At 33.3% G+C, this 22,011-nt stretch overlaps 3 protein-coding genes across 4 annotated transcripts in view; 1 reads left to right on the top strand and 2 right to left on the bottom strand.

Moving 5' to 3' along the window:
• The window catches only part of LOC121115646 (tetraspanin-6), a 143,290-nt gene extending 141,365 nt beyond the window's left edge, over positions 1 to 1,925 (bottom strand). Inside the window, exon 1 of one of the 2 annotated variants that reach the window (XM_040709736.2) lies at positions 1,569 to 1,925. In XM_040709736.2, the coding sequence (XP_040565670.2) occupies positions 1,569 to 1,646 (78 nt within the window). In that variant the 5' untranslated portion in view covers positions 1,647 to 1,925. Of the gene's footprint in view, positions 1 to 1,564 lie in introns of both variants that reach the window. The other variant, XM_071887733.1, reaches the window with a different exon arrangement.
• A 14,967-nt stretch (positions 1,926 to 16,892) lies between these two features.
• Positions 16,893 to 20,745, top strand: mus201 (rad2 superfamily protein mus201). The gene is given in 6 exon segments (XM_040709737.2): positions 16,893 to 17,085; positions 17,158 to 17,321; positions 17,386 to 17,874; positions 17,876 to 18,107; positions 18,171 to 18,746; positions 18,814 to 20,745. Coding segments are annotated over 6 exon segments (3,333 nt in total). The 5' UTR covers positions 16,893 to 16,997; the 3' UTR covers positions 20,598 to 20,745.
• A 249-nt stretch (positions 20,746 to 20,994) lies between these two features.
• LOC121115649 (uncharacterized) lies at positions 20,995 to 22,011 on the bottom strand. Its single transcript, XM_040709740.2, has one exon. The coding sequence runs from the start codon at positions 21,936 to 21,938 to the stop codon at positions 21,096 to 21,098; it is 843 nt and encodes a 280-aa protein (XP_040565674.1). The 5' UTR covers positions 21,939 to 22,011; the 3' UTR covers positions 20,995 to 21,095.

Here is a 22,011-nt window from a genome sequence, read left to right as displayed (position 1 = left end):
ATTTCACCATTTGGATATTTTCTGTTCTCATTTTGGCCAAAAATTGCTGAAAAATTCTAAGTCTAGTTATTACTTATGTAGATTTGAATTATGAGGAGAGGAAAGGAAGATAAAAAACTATAGTCGATATTAGGGGAAGAGTGATTACAGGATGTATTTCTATCTCTCAAGGTATGAAATAAATGGACGGGTCAGTATTTCATTCCTGCAGACTATTAAATATATATGATGACGTCATTTCTAATCCATAAACACCTTTAATCATATCCGTCTCTTATTCATTACTAGGCATCGACTCATCTCCATTGCCAAATCCCAGTCCCCTGGGTACAGTGATACACAAAAACTACAAACTAGTTTAGAAACATAAGCCGTATGACGTCAATAAATATCCTTTTCAATGTGGGATTTGGAATGTATTGGTTTAATTTTACTAGGAATTAAAGGACAGTGAATGAATTTACTAGGAATATATTTAATTCCCACTTTGTACCGGGTGAAATCTGAACTTTTTCTAAGTTAATTATTAATGAAGGTTGAGTGATTGAAATTAGTTCCTATTCCGATATAATAAAACATAAGCAATTAGTTCTGACCTCTCTAGCTTAAATAAATTCCAGAAAATGACACTTGAACTTGATCGACGAATTTCCAATTGTAGTTAAGCGTCTCAAAGATTACCGTCTACACCATCAGCAAGTCCAAAACGTTGGAGAGGAAGAATAACTCTGTCAAAAATGCTAAACTGGGCCCGGAGGAGGTAAATAAAACAGCCTAGGGCAATCTACTCAAGTCCATGAGGACCAATGCAAGAGATCTCGGACTTTGACGCGAGACTTTCAAGAGAGCTGTTACGAAAGTAGGAGGAAAGAGCCTTGTGAGGGTAAAGAGACCACTTTTGACACCAGCAATAAAAGAATCCCATCTTCTCCGTTGCAAGACTCTTTTGAGTTCTCTTGTACTCTTTTGCGACACTTTTGGACACTCTACGGCCTTGATATCAACCACCTTGACTACACCTTTTGGGTGCAAGTCGAGGGGAAGGCCCATAGTGTCCGTCCTTGAAACACATAGGCCTTCAATGCCACTGTTAGCCAGCATTGGGACACCATGAGAAAGGACTGAATCCGCAGCGGGCATCAAGCCTTCTGCCACCACCTGGTAGCAATTATTAGCACTAAGGTCGGCTACATTAATCATTAAGAGAGCTCATACACACATATATTTATAGCAATAATTTTGTGGAAATTCTATTATTAGTTAATTAATTATATCCCGTGGAATTTTAAAATTCAAAGTGTTCAGATTTTATTGGACCACTCGATATATGATAGCCAAACAAAATTCTATACATTAACGGGGGATCAACAAGAAATTGTATTCATATCCTTTTGGAAACGGAACATGTGTATAGTATTATCGTTTATTAATCAAAAAGAATATCAAGAAAGACGAGGGAACCGACAGCTGACAACAAAATGTAATGGGTATATTTTTGTTAGTGAGATAAGGCCATGACAACTTGTAACTTTTATTTATAGAAAAATATGTAAAAAAAGTGCACTTACCCAGAAAATAAGATTAAACACGATGAGAAGAGATTTGATGAATCCGAGTCTTGCTACGGTTTGAAATGTCCTTCCCATTTTTATTCTTCAGCACTTTTGTGTTACGAAAGTAAAGTTTTATGAACACACTTAGTTTTTTCAAGTACTAATAATTAATACTGCTTAGTTTGTAGATCCTTACGACTCCACTCTGGATTTGACGTACTCTAATCTCTCTAAAATATGTTCTTCATAAATCATGTTTGGAGGGGGAAAACAATAATAATAGTTGCATTGAATTTCAGGCTTCCATAAAAATAAAAAATATCAAAGGATCATGCCGTAATGCTATTCATACAACACACAGAGTAAAACTGAGTGGGGAAAAAGCCGCTTTCATTGATAATAGACTTTTTGGTTGAGAACCATTAAAAAATAAGAAGAAGGGGGAAGAGAAGAAGAAGAGAGAAAGGAGAGCTCTGATGGAATGACTTGGCATACTGCATACCTAAAAGAAGGATTTGTAAAATACAAGCACAAACAAATATCTTTTGATTAAAAATTGGATTTGGAAAAGAATATTTTCTATAAATAAAGCCTGAAAAATTATAATTGATTTTCTGTCAATGGCAGTGAGATTTCGTGAGGAGTCAAAAAGGATGGCCCGTGCGAAGTGAGTTTTTTCGCTCATTCCTTCCTAAAGAAAAGAATACGTACATAACATATATAAAATAATATCTTTCTCGAGCTTTCATTTTTTTTTTTTTTTTTTTTTAAATAAAAGAAACAAAGAGATTGGATTTTTTTTTTTTTAAAGTGGAAAGAAGGAGAGAGGTTGAGGAGAGCCGGTGTTTTTCTTGTTCACATATTATGCTATGTGTTATAGCTGATAGGGTGGTAAGGTACATAATATTATGTATTACAAAACGTATCCTTCTTCTCCTTTTTTGTTAGCGTCAACTTACTACCAAGGTATTTAACATTTATAATACATTGGCAGAGTTTTATAAAAAATGACATGGGGGTTTGTAAAAATAAAAAAGACCGAAAATCAGGGACATCCACAGGGGGGCTGGAGGGGCTGTAACCTACCCCCATATTAAGTATTTTTTGCTTTTTATACGAAAATTTAATACTTAAATTTAATTTTTGAAATGTTTTTTCAAAATAAATTAAATATTTGATTTTTTTTTTTATTCTTTTTTGTGAATAGCTGTTGATTTTATAATTTTTTTTTAAATTTAATATTTGAAAATTAATTTTGAATTTTCTTTCGAAAAAATTTAATTTTTTCTAAATATCCTTGTATTTTTGAAATTATTTTCCCAAAAATTTATAAATGAATTTGTTTTCAAAAAATTTAGTTTTCTGTTACTATTTAAAATTTAATTTTTAAACAAATTTTTCCAAATGATTTACTTTTTCAATTTTTTTTCAAAAATGTTAATTTTTGGATTTTTGTTTTTTCAAAACGAATCCAAAAATCAACACCCCCAAAAAAAAAAAAAATATATATATATATATAATCCTGGGGACGCCCTTGGAAATGGACGGGGTAATCCGGACGATTTGAAGAATGTTTTAGAGTAGAGCAGCTTAGCTGTGAGCAACTATGAAAAGAACATAATAATCATAAATCCCATCCCCCGTAATTGCAAGGACTGTTATGCTGAAATTACTCAAATCTAGATGCTCAATTCTACTCTGAGTCCAACAAGGACGTACACTTATGTCTTCTGAATAAATCTTGAGTTTAACTCTTCATTAATCATGAGCTCACGTAGTTTTTGGACTTAAGGGTTCCTTTCACAAGAATTAAAGAATAAAGAGAAGCCTTGGAAAATAAAAAACACTTTTCCAGATTGCAAAATAAATAAAAAATATCACACGTGTTAAGATCATATACAATTCGAGACATAATTATATGCATAAAAAGTCTAATAAGTTGATATTTTGTACAGTTCATTAAAAAAAGGCATGAAGCATATTAAATAAGGAATTTCCGGTAGGGGGAGACTGATTCTTGCTTTTGACTAAATTATTTAGAGTTGGTTTGACTTAGACATGCCACAATGAAACACAACATACCTATATATGTGTGCTAATTTTGAATTAAATCTGGTCTATCCTTCAGCTGATTCATGCGTATCAGCACACTAAGAGTCCATACTCCATGCAGGAATTATACGATAAATAAATAAACTGTAATGAGTATTTTATCCCTACAATGCCAGGACAACGGTATCATAAACTATTACTTGGCCATAATGTATGGAAAAAGAAAAGAAGAAGTACCGTTTTATTTTGAAATAGTATAAACAATTGAGTGAGCAGTAAAGACATAGCGGACCGAATAAAAACAGGTTCAGAACGTTACATGAGGACATAGACCTAGCAGGGAAAAAATGTTTCATTGTGACAAAGATCTGGTAGCAAAAATATAAGCATTTTGTAAAGGTTTTAAAAACTTTTTATGCTCGCCGGGTAATTATAATTTTATATACTTCAAAAAAGTTAGTGTAGCTTAAACAAGGCAAATATGGATGTGAGAGACACTCACATTTACGTTAAAGTAACTGGAGTTTCTGATTATACTGAAACTACTCTTGTTATATGGTTTTGTGAGTAAAAAATGTATTACTGCTATAGAATGAACCTTCAACATATATGGTAGATATGAGTACAAGGAAAATATTGTAAAATTATATTTAAACATATATGCACAGGGTAGGGCTGCAAAACGTGGACTGGTCATTAATGCTTATTTTTTCATTAGTATAAAAAGTTTAATTATTATTTTTGATATTCTATTTCCATAAAAAAACTATACTAATCATTAAGTCATTTCATCATCATGGGCATGTCACAAGCAAAAAGGCAGCGCATCTCGGATCTTCTATATGCTGAAGTTGATGTTATGAAGAATACAGACATTGTTAAGTGTTCTTGGAGCCTGGTTTTTAAGTTTGCCAAGATGAAAAAAATAGAGAGGAGTACCAAAAGTATCAAAAGTTATACGTAGATAACATGGCTCGATTCTGGTCAAAAGAAATATGCCCCCCCCCCCTTCTTCACTAGACTTGCACCCATTGGGCTTTTCCATATGGTGCACATTGGAGAGGGAAACCAACAGGACTTCACATCCAAATTTGGACTTTGTCATCGACTCCTGCGTAGCCCTCAGGGGACGCGTAAAGGCTGTGATTGATAATGAAGGTGGCTATGTTGAATGAAAAAGTTTTGTAAAAACCTTGTCTACAGGTTACTTTTATGAGCATATACGAATGTTGAATAATGTTTTGAATATAGGGGATATACTAAGGAAGGATGTTCTCTACTTAGAAATTAAATAATAATTACAACTGCTACAGGAAAGAAAATTCATTCTTCACATTACCAATTCCGAAAAAAAAACTGGCGAGGTAACAAATTCACAGGATTTACATCATTATTGATGTATAAAACATGTCTGCCCTGTATTTAAAAATAAAAGAAACCAAAATCAACATGCTAACCCTGGTAATTTGAAGAATGTTTGAGATGAGAGCAGCTTAGGTGTCATGACGCTTTAGCTCATCAGCTACAAATAGCCGTTATAAAAATAAAGACATATCCAATTCCTTTTCTTGCTAGAAAATATACGATGGAATTACTCCAATGCCGATCCTCAATTCTACTCCAAAAAGGACTTATAACTCCTGAGCAAAGCTTCATTGTTACTTTCTGTCTTTCATGAGCAAACGCACTAGTTATTACTGTATACTTAGTTGTTCCCTTCTCAAAAAATAAGTTATAGTGACAGCAGCATTATAAAAATAAAATAAAACATGTTCTAATTGTTTTTCTAGAAAAAGCCACTCCCACTTTATATATCATATATTATAGATATTTCCTAGAAAGTTCTGCTGACAGAAATCACTATAAAAACTATCAGGAATCGGAGAAAAGGGTGTTTTTCTGGAATTGTATTCGACCAATATTTAATTTACGATTCCGATTTTAGTATCATTATTTACTACTAAAAACTTACATTACTTTAGTAAATTATGGAAAAAAAAAAAAAACTACAAAGTATTTACTTTAAGATATAAAAAACGAACATTTGTATTTGTTACTTGAGTCTTATAATTTTATAACTATTGTAATAAAATAACTTATGATAAAAAATGCTTGAAAACTGAGAAGAAACAAACTAAAAGTGTTTTAAACACATGTCGTTGTTGCGAATTTTGTTATTTTAGGGAATAAGTTTTGTAAAGAGATCTAGGAAAGCTCCCTTTTGAATTTTTCGGAAAATTCGGCTTGAAAAAAGCTCACCGAGCAGAAGAATCGCCTTCCTTTATCCTAGATAGTATTAAAATAGTTTTTGTATGTGTCTCATGTTCGTCCAGCATAGAAAAACAATAATAAAAATGTATTCATCTCAAAAAATGATATAGATAAAGAGAGATACCGAATAAGAGTTGTTCAGAATTCTGAGTTACGTGCGTAGGGCTATGTTTTAGTCTGATCAACCCAAATTCTTTGGCTACGGACGGCAAGTTTGTTTTTTTGGTAATAAGTTGATTTTTTTATAAAAAAGATCGATTCCCCGTCTCTCAAAGTTGTTTTAATGTATTGGTTGCCGGGTCGAAAATACACCCAAAAAAATCCAAAAAACGAATGATTGTACTAAAAGAAAAATACGAATTAAAAAATGGAAGAAATGAAGAAGATGATTGGCGAGTTAGTCTTAGTATATATATTCATTATGGGTGAAGACCAAACATTTTTTTTTCTTCTTTTTTTAAATACCATTTATTTAGATACTTGATACAGACCAATTATAATAAATTAACAATTTTACTTAAAAAGAGAGCAATACAAGATTTACCTCCGTGGTCATTAAATTATGTGAAGAATTTAAGATAAGATTTTTAATATTGTTTTTAAACGGTCATACTGTTAACATTAATGAACCAGGATCAACTTGATGAATCTGAACTTTATAACTCAAATATTTTGTATTCAAATATATATTGTTTCCCACGAGTCAGCCATTCCAATCAAGTAAAATACTAATTTATATAGTTTAAACCCTCTCGAACAAGGTAGAGTATTATTTTTTTTTTTTGTAATTTCTTTCAGAAAAAGTCATCATATTTATAATTTAAAAGATGTATATATTTACGGCGTGTTATGCGTCACGAAACTTCTTATCGATCAGTTGTTCGATCAACTTAATACACGAGGGAGAAAAAAAGATTAGAGAACTCCCTCTTTTGCAACATACCGAAATACAGACTTGAAAGAAGTGGCATTATGAAATTCTTGACTGCTTTCAAAAAATATACTATGATCAGATCAAGAAATAAATTAAAGATGTTTCCTTTGTAGCTCCCATGGCAGATGAAACAACAGATGCTTCAGAACACACTCAAATGGGTTTTGTTCTAAGATACATGCTAAATGAAAAGATTGTTGAGCGCTTTTGGGGATTTTTAACTCCGGAAAATCAAACAGCAGATGGCTTATCTTCTTGATCAATTAGACAAAATCCTTGAATGTAATAGAGAAAAACTGATAGCTCAAACATTTGATATCATACAAGGTAAAAAGAGTGGCGTTCATGGTAAAATTAAATTAGTTGTAAGTATTTTTGGACTCAAAGTAGAATTTGTGATCAACATCGGAGTTATTCTAGAGCAAATATCCTTGTATTTCCTTTTCTCCTTCCTCTCTTGTTACTGCTGATTGTAGCTGATATAATTAAACGTCATGATCACTATTCTTTCTCTCCTCCAAAACATTCTTTAAATTGTCAGGGCTACCCTATGGATCTTTCGTTTCTTTTTTTTTTTAACATGGCCATTCTACAGTGGATTTTCATCATTGTATAAAGATATTTTAAAAAATCTACTTATCTGGTTATTATATTAGACTAAAAATAATGATTTATATTTTAATAAATAAAATTTTGTATAGGAGGACTATTTAACAAATTAAAAAGAGTGTAATACATAAATTTCAACACTTTACTTTTGCATTTGTGTAGATAAATTTTTTCTTTGCTTTTGCTTGCACATTTCATTGCTAGAAGTTCTGCTCTTCTAGCTTTTATATATGTTATTTGGCAATCCCGAAAATTTAAATAATGTTTCGGAGGAAAGCAGCTTATTAGATCAACTCCAAGCAGTCTTGAGATGAGGAAATATACATATTAATCCTCAATTCTACTCTGTGTCCCACACAGACTTACAAATATAACTTCCAATCAAACCGGTGGTGGCTCGACGCTGTTACATAACAAATGGGTGGGTGGATGGCGAATGAAGGGAGAGGAACAGCTGGGGGGCTCGGGGGGACACTACACTTCCCCAACATATCTTTGAAAAATTGAGTACTTTTAGGGTCCTTTGAGGCATATGGAGGGATTGAAATCCTGAAATTTACAGTGGTTTTAATATGATACTTTTATGTTATATATAGTAGATTTATTAGTTTATTATTTTCTAATTTTAATTTCCTTTCAGTTCAGTTTAATAACCTTTCAGTTCGTTTTCAAGTTTTACAATTTTAATATATAAATATAAACACAAATATTCTATGCTCACGGTCTTACCAATAAAAGACTTCATCATGTTTTGAGATTTTATTTTAAATTAAAGTATATTCGACCTTTCCTGATTCATAGCACTCAGGTTAAAAAATTATTTTCAAAAATAAACTTTAATAGGTCAATTAACTCGCAATATTTATTCATATCACTTCTACTATAGAATACTTGGAATTCAGGTGCAAGTCTGTCTATTCAATCATGGGATATATCTCAGTGTTTACTTTAATCTCTTCCATAGGGATTTTATTCATAAAATTAACAAAACCTTTTTGTCGAAAAGTTAAGCAGCTACCGATTGCTTAGTGAAAGGATATTTCTCCGTTATATCAACACACACTCACATATTTTCTTGGTTTCAGTCATGAGTGTTTGTGTGCGATTATCAAAGTACTTTTAATTTCTTAACATTAAAATGGCACTTTTGAGGTTTGTTTTATAATCATGTACTTTTGACACATGAAATTCTAGATATTGCATTTGGTTTTAAATTATTTCTACATAAAGCATAATCTGATGAAATACTTCCCATTAAAACCTGAAATTCTTCATTATTCAAAATACCTGTTGCTTCTACAATAGTTGTATTTGCATTTGTTGTAGTTCTTCAATGCAGTTTATTAAAATTGGTTTAAAATATTCATAAACGCTGATTATTGTACGTAAATTAAAATTCCACCTAGTAGTGGATGGCCGCGAAATGCGACTGGTTTTTATTAAGAATGGATAAATAATCCTATGTCTGAAAGATTAGAAAAAAGTATTCTTGAGCCCAGTGTTACATTTGCCGCATTTTTCATAATGAAATTCAGTTGGTGTACATATGTGTACATGGTGTAGTTCTGCAACAAATCCTCAGGATTATGCTCCATCTTTTATAAGCATAGACGAATGTTTGAACTGGTTTTCAATATAATTGAATCTATTTAGGAAAGGACTCAGGAATAAAATAATAATGATAACTGCCAAAGAAAAGAAAATTCCTCCTTTATACTACCACTTACAAATTTACACGCCCACTAAAAAACACATAGGATTTACATCCCGGTTTATATATTATTCAGTGGTTAGACTGGTTTTCGGCTTTTTAACGCACTACAAAAGAAGGTTGACAATTCCTATGTACAAGCTGCATTGCTCCTCTAGTCTATTATATGTATATCATCAAAGCATTAGTCCGTTCAAGAAATCCTGAGTGTGCTCCTGCTCAGCTATTAATTTCGTAATGTTTGCTCTTTTTTAGCAATGAGCGTACTCCCGCTCAATTATAAATGAGTGGGACTCATTTTTTCGCTCGTATTTGAATTTGACAACTCTTTATGACTGCAATTAAATTCAATTTATTGTAATTTCAAGTGTGCCGTAAGATTTGTGACAACCAAACATTATCTGCAATAGCTTATGATAATCGAAATGATTGGTTTAATTAAAATAGGTGGGTCCAGAATTTATTTTTGTCTTTTGATGTGCTTTGGGGTACAAAAAGTTTGGGAACCACTGTTTTAGGGACATGTATTTAATAATTCGAGCAATATTATCCAGTTAAGTTTGATAATTAGTTTGAGCTTGTATAAATATTTATAAAGTTTTTGAACTGATGGTTCCAAGAAATTTTGAGATCATATGTGCATTTACTACATAAAATTTAAGAAAACTATATTTCAGTTTGGAAAATTCGTTTACAAAAAATAAAAATTTATTTTCCAACGGTATATCTACAAAGGAAGGAGTTGACGTTGTCTCTGGGGGAACCGAGACCTGAGTCTTAACAGAGTTAGAAGCAGAAACAGTAATAAAAACATACATAAATGAGTTAAAATTCGAGCAATTTTATGGTTTATCTAAAATGATGAGCGCACTCCCGCTCAAGAATTTTGAGAGGCACTCAATTGAGCACTGCCTACACATGCTTTGTATATTGTCTTTTGGGATTACCCAAGATTAATAAAAATACAAGGATATACTATAACTGATGTTTGTCTTCCCTACACTTTTTAATAGTGACGTCATCGAGTACAACTGCACCAAGATTAGCTAAATATCGCCTTCCTTAACTATGACTGTAAAAAAACGCTGCTATACTCTATGACGTCAAAATCCGTCTATCTTTCCTCTGAGTTAGCCCGGTACATCAAATTAACTTTAAGATGAACACTTTAATTTTCAGGGTGATTTTTACTCTTACATACCGACAGGTCCATTGAAATCTGAACACTTACTAATTCAATAATTAATGAAGGTTGAGTAATTGAAATTAATTCATAATTCATATTTCGATATAAAAAATTAGCTACAAAATAAAACAAACCTGAGCTCTCTAGCTTATGTAGAAATCCACATTATAGACGAATTTCTATTCTGGCATACAAAGCAGTCAGACGTCATCTGGACCACTGCCAACGCAGCTAGCAAGTCCAAAACATTGGAGAGGAAGAAGGACTCTGTCAAAAAGGCCAAACTGGACTCTCTCTTTCTATTTATGGTGACGTCATTGGTACGAGTCTTTGTTATTGATACTACATTAATTTAAAAAATATAAATTTAAATAAATGATATCATTATCCTAGAAGTGGTTACTCTATATTTTTTAAGCAATATTTTACCAAATATAATACCTAAAGTAAGTTTTTAAATTTAATAAATTATCAAACACTAATGATTAAAATTGAGCACAAATACTGGCTTCATCAGTATTCAATTCGTATTTTCTTTGACGAGCCAAAATACAAGCCTTCAATCTTGCAAAGTCTTTCAGGAATCGTTCGTATAAAACGCCCCTTGGGTTTTTACAAATAACCACTGAACAGACTCTTTTCATTATATTTATCTAATTAAATTAAATATATGAAAATTAAAAAATATTAGGACATATATTATTTTAACATGTGTTACGTCTATGTCTTAATAATTTATAAAACTTAAAAACTTTCTTTTGGCATATTTAGTAAAATATCGCTTCAGAAATATTGAGTAACCACAAATTTGTATTTTCTAAATTTATGTATGTAGTATTAATAACCAAAATTATTCCCAATGGCATCATCATAAATAGAAAGAGAGAGATATTTATTTAATAAATTTTTTGCACATGCCCAACCATATTCTTGTTGCCTATCCTTATTCTAGTAAGATTAGACTAAATTCGCTAAAATGACATATTTACTAAATACATCATTTGAGCTTTTGAAGGTTTATTATAACCTCTATCAAAGAGATGACTTGAAATACCTCAAGTTTGAAGTAGGAGGTGTGTGGCTAGAACCAAGGAAGACAAGAAAGAAACACATGTTAGTGCGACATAAAAAGCTTTTTTACTGCCATTCAAATATGAATTATTTTACCATTCTATGTTGTTAGTTATCGATCAACCTCCTACGAATTTGCTAAATCTGTGGATACAAGACGTGAGAAAGTGAGATCTCTTCAGTTCAGGTAATGAGTTTATATTATTACATAAAGTGTATATTTGCAATATTTTTAATCCTCCAGATGTTTGAAAGAGGATGTCATTGCATCACAATAGCCTAATTTTCCTACCTACCAATCACCACCACTACCCACCCCTAGACCAACAAGAGCCTCACTACCAGCTGAAGACTCCAGTTACAAAACGAACGGCTCAAAGCATTAAAGAATGGTTGTAAGAGACAGTCCACTCAGCAAAAAATCTCTTGATGGAGCTCTCTTCTCAAGCATTGTCTTCAAGATTTACTTTACTGCAAGTTCCAAATGTTGCTCTAGTCAAAATAATCCATTCAGATGATAAGGGATTTGATATTTCTGCCAGCTTCGTAGTGGAAGATGACTTATCATTCAAAATACATCATAATCAACACAAAAACAGCTGTGTATCCCACTGTCTAAGATTTTCTGAAAGAATCAACACTGTAACCGAAGCCATCAACGTTCCAGCTTTTGGGTATCCTGTATAAGTTTGCCCGCACATCACACTTTCTCTTTCTATCTCGAAATTGGAGACAGCTATAGTTGAAGTTCAATTATCGCAACCTTCTAATAAATAGGAAATAACTTCGGTACGTCAAGTGAAGGAAACAAGAATGGAAGAGAAGCAGATATTGACGGATGGAAAGGAGGAGGAGATATTGACGGATGGGAAGGAGAAGGATCTCGACGTTTTCGAGTTATTCTGATAACTAGCACTTCGAAGGGTCACAAAATTATATGGAAAGTATCACCCCGTACCCTCCTTTGAATACTCCATAAGAGCCAAATTCAGAACATCTTCCACACAATGAGACATTCCATCTAATTTTGTAACCCTTCAAAGTGCTAATTATCCGAATATGTGGAGATCCTTCTTCTCTCCATCTGTCAATATATCCTTCAATTCAAGTTCATTCGCTTGACGTAAATTATTACTACTGAAATTATTTCTTATTTATTAAAGGTACATCCACTAACTTAACGCCGAGAATAAAAGGAAAGTGCATTGCGGGGATATCCTATAAAAACAAAACTTATGATAATATTACTCTACTGGTGATAAAGGAGTTGTGCTGTGATTGTATCCCAGGGCACAACTACATTCTCAGGATAATCCCCCTTTTGATGGACACATGCCTCCTTTGAACCTCTGCGCTGGGACCTCAGCTATGAATATCCCTATCCCTTCTAACGGTAGACAGCAAACACATAGGCAATAAATCAAGACACTACTCAAGGGAAAAGGAAACATTTATCGTGGAAGAGCTAGGTACTCTGATAAGGTCCAGCCCCTCATCAATGCCCAAACGTACTCTCTGTCTGAGGAAGAGGTTGCTGTTTTTCAAATGATTAAAGTAGAAATATTGAAGTCGGTCATCAAGGCCATAGAACCAACTAAGAGCGTCACCTGAGAGACTGACGCCTCGAATTACGCCATCGGAGCTACCCTCACCCAAGAAGGAAGACCCGTTGCCTTCTTCTCCCGCACATTCTCTACTGCCGAACAAGGACACTCCTCAATAGAAATAGAAACATACGCCATCGTAGAAGCTCTCAGAAAATGGAGACATTTTCTGTTAGGGTATCCTTTTAAACTTATCACCGAACAACAAAGTGTTTCTTTTACGTTCAATCAACACCACACTAATAAAATCAAGAACGAAAAGATACTGCGGTGGAGATTAGAATTAGCTTGCTTCTACCACGAAATTATCCACCGAGACGGAAAGAAAAACTTAGTTCATGACAACTTATCTAGAATCTGTAGTTCTATCATACTGAATCATAACACTAAAAATTTTGCATCAATGTCTGTGCCATCCCGGTATCACAAGATTGGCTCATTTCTTAAGAGGCAGAAACCTTCCTTACTCAATCGAAGACATAAAGAATATGACTCAAAACTTCTTAGAATGTCAGGAGCTCAACCCTAAATTTTATCAAGATTGAACATGTACTTTAATCAAAGCTACCAAGCCTTTCGAAAGTCTGGTTAATAATTTTAAGGGCCCGATGAATACTCTCGTTTCCCTTTTACTTAAGGGAGTACTTGAGGGAGGCTTGAGCCCCTTTTTTTAAACTAAGTTGTTCGGATCTCTCAGTCTCTACCGTAATAAAATGTCTTGGTAATCTGTTTTCAGTATAGGGATTACCGTCTTACATTCATTCTGATAGAGGAGCATCTTTTATATCTATGGAGCTCAAAGATTTCCTCACCCAAAAAGGCATCGCCACAAGTAGGACCACACCTTAGAGTCCCAAAGGAAATGGACAAGTGGAACGTTATAATGGCATTATATGGAAAGCTATATCTCTCGCGTTAAAGACAAACGTACTCAATACCGATCAATGGGAGAAAGTGCTACCAGAAGCGTTACCCTCAATTAGGTCTCTTTTAGGTACTACTACAAATTGTACCCCTCACAAAAGACTCTTCAATACTGCTAATGGACTGACACTACCATCTTGGTTAATGAATCCAGGACGAGTACTAATTAAACGGCACGTAAGACTTAGTAAATATAAACCACCGGTGGGCGAGGTAGAATTGATATCTACAAATCCCGAGTATGCTCCTGTCCGTCTACCGAGTGGTGTGAAAACTAATGTTTCACTCCATAGTCTAGCTATAAGAAATTTTTGAGATATTGGAAAGACTGCAGATAATGCTAATGGAGAAAGTTTAGTAACCCTGGAAAAGCGAAATTGACTCACACTTATAGCAGGAATCAAATGCAGAAGCTTCTCACGAACATCCTACTATACCCTTAATTCCAAATACTGAAAGCCTGCCTTTCAACTGACTATGTATGAATCTTTCTTAAGCGGCTGAGAATGTGGTGAATTGCAGTCTAGAACCATCACACCGTCTCACCGTATAGAACAAATACTGGACGTATTTCTGTGTAGTACTGGACGTATTTCATAAATATGAGTTGTTATTACCACGCTGAAAAGTATAGTACTAGCTATCTGTAATTTTGTTCATTATTGTCAATTAAATAATGGACTTAATTGAGTAAAATAAAACCCATATTTGGTCAATAAACTTATAGTTATTTTACTACACACTAATTCTGCAGACATTCATAATCTACGATATTCGAAGGTATAATTTATTTTTCAAGAAATGATCCTCATCTTCAAGTCCCCAAAGGCCAGAAGATACTCTCCTTCACTCCTTTCTATTGTCCTGATGTGGCAGAATGTCAGTCCAGCTCATTACGAGGAAAATTTTTCCTCCAACATTATTTCAATTCCATGCGCAAGATATCTTAAGTCAACATCCAGTGCTTTGACAATTGAAACGAAGCTTCCCAGTTCTATTATCGAGTATCTGAAAGCACGGATCAAAAGCTCGGCAAGTCGTGAGTAACGGCCAAAATTTGAATTTGTTAGGGGATTTTTTTGTGGACAGGAAAACAACCAAGCAGCTAAAACAGTCCTCGCTTTCATGATCAAGTCTGCGGGAGAAAATTATATGGACGTTGTTACTCTCGTACCAGTGACAAACTTGACCGGTTTCTTCCCCAATATAACTATATCAAAAAGTCTTCGTGGGAAATTGGCTTCACAGTTATTGCATTGTCTTTCGATAATCATACTGTCAATAGGAAATTTTACACACAGTATCTATGTCATAACGTTCTCCAAACATCAATCCATCATTCTCAAGACGACACGAAGAGGATATTTTTCTAAATAGATACAGTGTATAATTTTAAAAATGTTTACAACTGTCGAAGTGTAAAGAATGACATGAGTGGATGATTATTTTAGAAAAAGTTTGTACAATTCTCTATAATGTCATGTGCAAAAATACTGCTGCAAATATTTTTAAAAAAAAGAACTTCAGGAAGACCCACCAAAACAAAAAGAAAAGTAGTTAAAATTTAGTTGTCTTATGGTTGAAACAGCATTGCCATTATTTTAGTTTTACTGTATCATGTCTTTATTTAATATATTAGACCTGTAATTGAAAACAAAAAATTCGAAAATAAATAACTATTAATATTTAGTCATTATATGTACTATTTTTTTCCTCTGCAAGATATAAAAATACAAATTTTAAATATTGCAAGTACTGGTAATTTAAAATCTCAATCAAGACTTGAAAATAATCTAGAAGTGCCTAACCTATAATTATTTGTTAATTTAATCTTCTTATTCAATAAATTTCTTAGTGATCTCTGCTATATCTACGGATTTTCTCACCATTTGCATAAGATCAGAATAATATCATTATACAATATCATTTGTGCTCAAATAATCTAAAGTTATTTTGCTTTATATGTGGTCATTTCACATTTATAGGTTAAAGGTGGAATATAAATTATTTAAAAAAGCCTACTTACTTGCCCTATTTTGAAATGCCAATAGGTAATCAAGATCATTCGTGGGCACCTCACATAGTGTGTGATACTTGTAAAAAAAAATTAAGTCGACGGATCGAAGGAAAACTGAATAAGACATCGTTTGGTGTACTTATGGTTTGGCGAGAACCAAAAGACCATTTTCTGATTGTTATTTCTGTCTGGTGAATACATTTGGATTTACAAATAAAAATTAAAGTCATATCGGGTATCCAAATTTGGGATCAGCAACCAGACCCATCCCCCATTCTGATGAAATTCCGGTACCATAATATGAAAATCGAATTAGTCCTTCGAGATCCTAATTTTTTAAATAGGTATACTTAAACAAATGATGGATTAATTTTCGATAATATTAGCTATGTTACTCCTTATCAGTATGAATGATAAATAAATTATAATTGTCTCAAGAAGAGTGTCGTTTTTCATCATTTTTCAGCCTAAAAATGGAAATATGTCGAGCTCAGAAGAGGATACAGAAATTTAAAAAAAATTCTTTTATAATCATAAAGGACTTTTTTACATAATTTTTATTCATCGTACTTCAATTTGGTGACTGTCTTAATGGTAAAAATATATCTGAACAATAGTCTCGAATTACTATAATTTCAAATATTACGGAGGCCTGACAACCCAGAGAAAAACTGAGATCAGTTTTGGATTTTGCGCTCAAAATTATATTCTTGGCTTAATTTCATTGATGAAAATTGTTCTAGTTTTAATATAAAAGTTTTAATCTATAAAATTAATTTAATTGTTTTCCTGGGCCTGGGTATTATTTTAATCGGCATGTCGCCTCTTTCCCTAACTAAAGTATCTCCACGTACGTGCAAGTTATATGAAGATCAGTAAAAAATGTAATTTAAATTCAAATTTGATCGCCAGATGATGCCTTAAAAAGTGACGTCATCATTCAAAAAAGAGAGTGGAGGAAAAATATAAACAAACGTTATGCAACAATTTTGTTAATATAAATATTGTAGTAGAATATTTATCGACAAATATTTAATAAATAATAATAAATAGTATATTATTGAAATGGGAGTCCAGGGACTTTGGTCCATATTGGAACCAACGGGAAAAGTAATATCCGTTGAAACCCTTGAAAATCAAATCCTTGCTATAGGTAACTTATTAGTTATTACTTATTTTTTTTATAGAATTGGATCGATAATGCTTAGAACCTTGATAATTTCAGATATTTCACTTTGGCTACATCAATCCGTCAAGGGATTTCGTAATCCAGGAGCGGATGGCGTAGCTCACATATTGGGTCTTTTCCATCGACTTTGTAAACTTTTATTCTACGGGATCCGTCCTGTTTTTGTTTTTGATGGAAGGAATATCCCGCAACTGAAAAAAGTAAATCGGGATTTAAACTTCATTTTGATTTTCTCATCAGACATGACATTTTTTCGATTTCCAGGAAACTCTCTTGAAACGTAGACTACGCAATAAAAAGTCGAAGGAAAAAGTGGCAGAATCTCTAAGAACTAAGGCCATTCTGGGTCATTTAATGACCCAAGTATCTCAAATCAAATCTCAAAGTAGTGTAAACGCAACTATTACAATGCAAAAAGCATTGAAACATGGTCAAAAAGGCTTATCCAGTTTACTCAGTCGCCGAACAGGAAGTAATCAAAATCAAAATCCCAATGAAAAAGACCTTTTTGAACTCCCTCCAGTTCCTTCGCGCTCTGGCATATCTGAAAATGAGGACTCAGATATAGATGAAGAGATATTAAACTGTAAGTTTAAAAAGAGTTCATCCTCCATAATTGTTGATGACATTCATGATGTCGATATAAAAAGTTCCTATTTCCAAAGTCTACCTAAAGATGAACAGTACAATATACTCTTTGAAATGAAAGAAAAGCGTAAAATGAATTCCTGGGCTAAAATGGATGCAATGCCGAAAAAAAGCGGATAATTTTTCGGATTTTCAAGTTCAGAGATTGTTAAAGAGGGCGAATATTCAAAAAACAATGCAGAATGTTGAAAAAGAATTGGGGGACAGGGAGCTCGACTTGATTGATCCACATTTATTTGTTGGGGACAAAAAAGGACTCAAGGCCAAGAGGCTTGCTTCAGATAACAAAACTACAATAATATATGGCTCAAGAAGACGACAAGAGCAGGAGGATTTAAGTACATAGGAGTCACATAAAGTGTAGTTCGTTTTTTATTTTATCTACTTAATATTTATTTCAGAAATGATAGAGAAAGGAATTGTGAAAGTAGATCCTGATTGTCCAGGTACCAGTACAAGTGAAAATAACTCTGCTTCCACCGATGAATCCCTACAGATGTACTCAGATGTACAAACTCAAGAGGCACTACTTCAAATGATTGCTGATAACAGAGATCAATCATCTGAAATTAAAGATGAAGATATTTATACTCAAGAAGTTTTGCTTCAAAGTTTCAAAAGTAATTCAACTGTGATCAAGGATGAGATTGAGGATATGTATATGCAAAAAGAAGCACTGCATCAAATGATTACAGACAGTAAAAGGGAGGAAATAATTGAGGACGACTTCTTCATTCTAGCACCTTCCGTTATGCAGTACTGTAATCAGCGTCAAGGGGGGAAGACTGTCGAAAAATCAAATGATGATGATCCTATTCCAGGCACGTCGACTTCTTTGTTTAGTGCGCAAGAAGAACCAAATGGCAACACTGAGGTAGGTGTAATGTCATCATCCTCTGATGAAAGTGATAATAATGGTCAGATTCAAACAAAAGCTACGGCTATGAGTGAAGATATATTTGGAGATGTGTTCAATGGTAATTATACAGGATCACTTTCAAAGATGTTTCTTAAGATATAAATTAATTATTGCTCATATTCCAGATAAGAATAATATAGAAGAACTAGATAAAATACTTTTACAAAAGTCTGTTAAGCCCACAATGTTAAGAAAAAGACCCATTCAGCGTAGTCATTCATGTTCTGCATCTTCATCTGGAAATGAATCATCTTGTCCTCCGAGTCCTCTTCCTAGTACTTCACTTAATGCAACACTTGTTACAAGCAGCTTTTTTAATCAAACTGACCCTGATTCCTCCAAAAGTGATGATCAACCGCCAAACTACGATGTCATTAAGGAAATATCAACTTCGATGAAAAATAGTGATCATTTATACTTAAAAATTGCGTCTAAATATGTACCATTCAAAGAAACTACTTCACAAGAAAGCAGTAAAAACGAGAGTTGCGTTTCTAATGAAGACAAAAGTGTGCATAACACTTTGGCCGAATCTCTTAGAAAAGAAGGTGACTGCCTAATTAAGGAGATGAATAGTTCAGAAAAAGAAAGTCGGTTGCTTCAATATCAGAATGTGAATTACACTACAAATGCAATTCAATCTGAGAAAAATGATACAGTCTTTGGCTCTGCTGCTCCTGGTTATATTCGTAGTGGGAAGTCTGTTAACGTTCAAGAAGTGGACGTAGAGCCATCGGCTGAGGCGTTGATTCAAGAAAAATCTAATTTATTTGCCGATGATGAAAATAGGCTGGATGTAAGGGATTTAATAAGCCTTCAAAACAAATTGGCAAAAGAAAGGGAAACGATTATAGCTGAGGCTTCAAAGCAAGAGAGATTGGCTGCTTCTATCACGGATCAAATGTATCAAGAGTGTCAGGAGTTACTACAGATATTTGGGATACCCTACGTTGTTGCTCCGGGGGAAGCAGAAGCTCAATGTGCTTATCTAGAAAATATTAAACTAACTAATGGAACAGTCACTGATGATTCCGATGTTTGGGTCTTTGGCTCACGCAAAGTCTACAAAAACTTTTTTGAAAGAGAAAAATTTGTTGAGTATTTCTCTAGTTCTGAAATTGAACAAAAATTGGGACTTACTCAAGGGAAAATGATTTCTATTGCGATGCTGACGGGAAGTGACTACACGGAGGGTATTTATAATGTTGGTCCAATCACTGCACTAGAAATTCTGGCCGAATTTCAAGGTGAAGAACTCGAACCTTTGTCCGAATTTAAAAATTGGCTGGAAGACTATAAACAAAACGATTTTTCTAAACCAGTTTCACGTGTTCGAGAGAACTTTAAAAAGCTAGATCTAATTGATGGCTTCCCTAGTCCCATTATTTTAGATGCATATAAATCACCTCTTGTTGATAAATCCGATGAAAAGTTCACTTGGGCTATCCCTAACTTTGTCGCTATTAGAGACTATGCCACTGAAAAATTTGGCTTCACCTATGGTAAAGTTGACGAAATGTTGAGTCCCATTGTTAAAAGAATAAGTGCCAAGTCTCTTCAAACAAGAATTGACAACTATTTTGTGAGTGATACATTGAATGTTAATCAAAAGGAAATGATAAGCAAAAGAGGACTATCTGCCATTGAAAGGGTGAAGGGAAAGAAAGCTTCCCCTATCAAATCCCAATCTAGCAAAACGAAAAAATCGAGCGGAAATAATATCATCGAAAAAAATAAAAATGAAGTAGTTTTTAAAAAAAAATTATCCAAAGAAGAAAAAAATGAATTGGCTAAGAAAAGAGCTCTTGAAGTTTTGAAAAGGGACTCGAAGTCTAAAAAAAAGTTAAAAAGACCCAAAAGAGTCACTTTGACTCAGCATAATTTATCTGAAGATAGTGATAGTGAGTAATACACTTTCGTTTAACATATAGATTCATGATCATAATAACTTTGTTAGTATGAATTTAAAGACAGTTAAGAGTGATTTTTTTGTATGTATTTATTTACTTTTTATAATTCGACATTAAAAATATGTTGTTATTTTTTCCTTTTACTAACTGATTCGTTCAAAAAGTCTATGGATTTTTCAATCTCTAAAAAAGTAAAGATCTAATAATTATTTTATCATTCAAAACAGATAATTATAAGAAGGATAATTACTATAAATTTCCTCTTTTTCCATTCACCTCAATTATAGCTAATACGTCAGTATACGTTACTTAAAAGATAAGCAAAGAGATAATTTAAATTATCCACTAAAGAATTAATTTAGTGCCTCAATCCCAAAGGCAAATGATACAAATCTATTAATGTTTTGGATCATCTTTAATTAGTGAAAATGCGAATTTTGTAGATTACATTCGTCAGTCACAGCCTTTCACGGAATAATGATTATATTTGTACATAATCAGATATTATTATGTTCTTCAATATTTGCCTTTCCATCCTCTTTTTCATATTTTATTTTGGGAAATTGTTCATTGAGAAAACGTCTAAAAGTTGTATAACTCATAATTTTATCTTCATGGGATGAAAAGTGTTCAACGTAGTCACTATGAATTCTTTTGGTATTGAATTCGGAAGGTAAATGGATATAGGAGCCATTATTAGAGGAAGAAAGATTCGGTATTTCATGATGCTCCAAATAGGTTTTGATAAAATGATTGACTTCTTGATAGTTACTGAGGGAAAATGTGTTGTGGGGCTTTTTCCCGGCATTTCCGTGAACACGAGGTGAGACTCCATAAAGACTCAAATGCTTTCTTAAACTTTTAATTTGATGTAGACTCGTATTTTGAACAAAGAGAAAAGTATCGAGGCAGATCTCAGAACCAAAGAATCTATAGATCGATTTGAGTCTTTGACGTTCCTTTTTCCTATGCGTAAGGGTCGGATTTTGAAGGGAGGCATGAATGAGTCCCATTAAGTACATTTCATGTTCCCCCTTTGATAGCTCGGCTATGTTAAAACGATGGTTCTGCACGGCATCAGCATCTAGTTCTGAGAAACAGTTGGACTCTGCACAGTCACATCCCTTCTTGAAGCGTTCGAGCACTTCATAACTTCCTCCATTGTCTTCTAATTTGGCCCTTTTAAAGTCGGACTCAGCAATAGAGTAGGACTCATCTGTTTCGTTTTCTAAAGATAGCTCAGGATGGAGAAGAAGCTGTTTGTTCGGTTTGGAGGGCTCTGAAAATACAGAGTAGGCATAAGAACTCATTGAGTCAGTATGTAATAGCGGATCTGACATTCTTCAGGTTTAAGATTTGAAGTTATTTACTAGCAGCAACTTTATACAACTACTTACAACTCATTGAAGCTAG

This window comes from Lepeophtheirus salmonis, chromosome 4 (assembly GCF_016086655.4).
Source record: "Lepeophtheirus salmonis chromosome 4, UVic_Lsal_1.4, whole genome shotgun sequence".
In the NCBI taxonomy this organism is placed as follows: domain Eukaryota; kingdom Metazoa; phylum Arthropoda; class Copepoda; order Siphonostomatoida; family Caligidae; genus Lepeophtheirus; species Lepeophtheirus salmonis.
The sequence above is the reverse complement of the archived record's forward strand: the minus strand, read 5'-3'. Positions and strand labels throughout refer to the sequence as shown.

Excerpts from the sequence above, each read along its gene's own strand:
- LOC121115649 (XM_040709740.2), bottom strand. The coding sequence starts at position 21,938 with ATGTCAGATCCGCTATTACATACTGACTCAATGAGTTCTTATGCCTAC.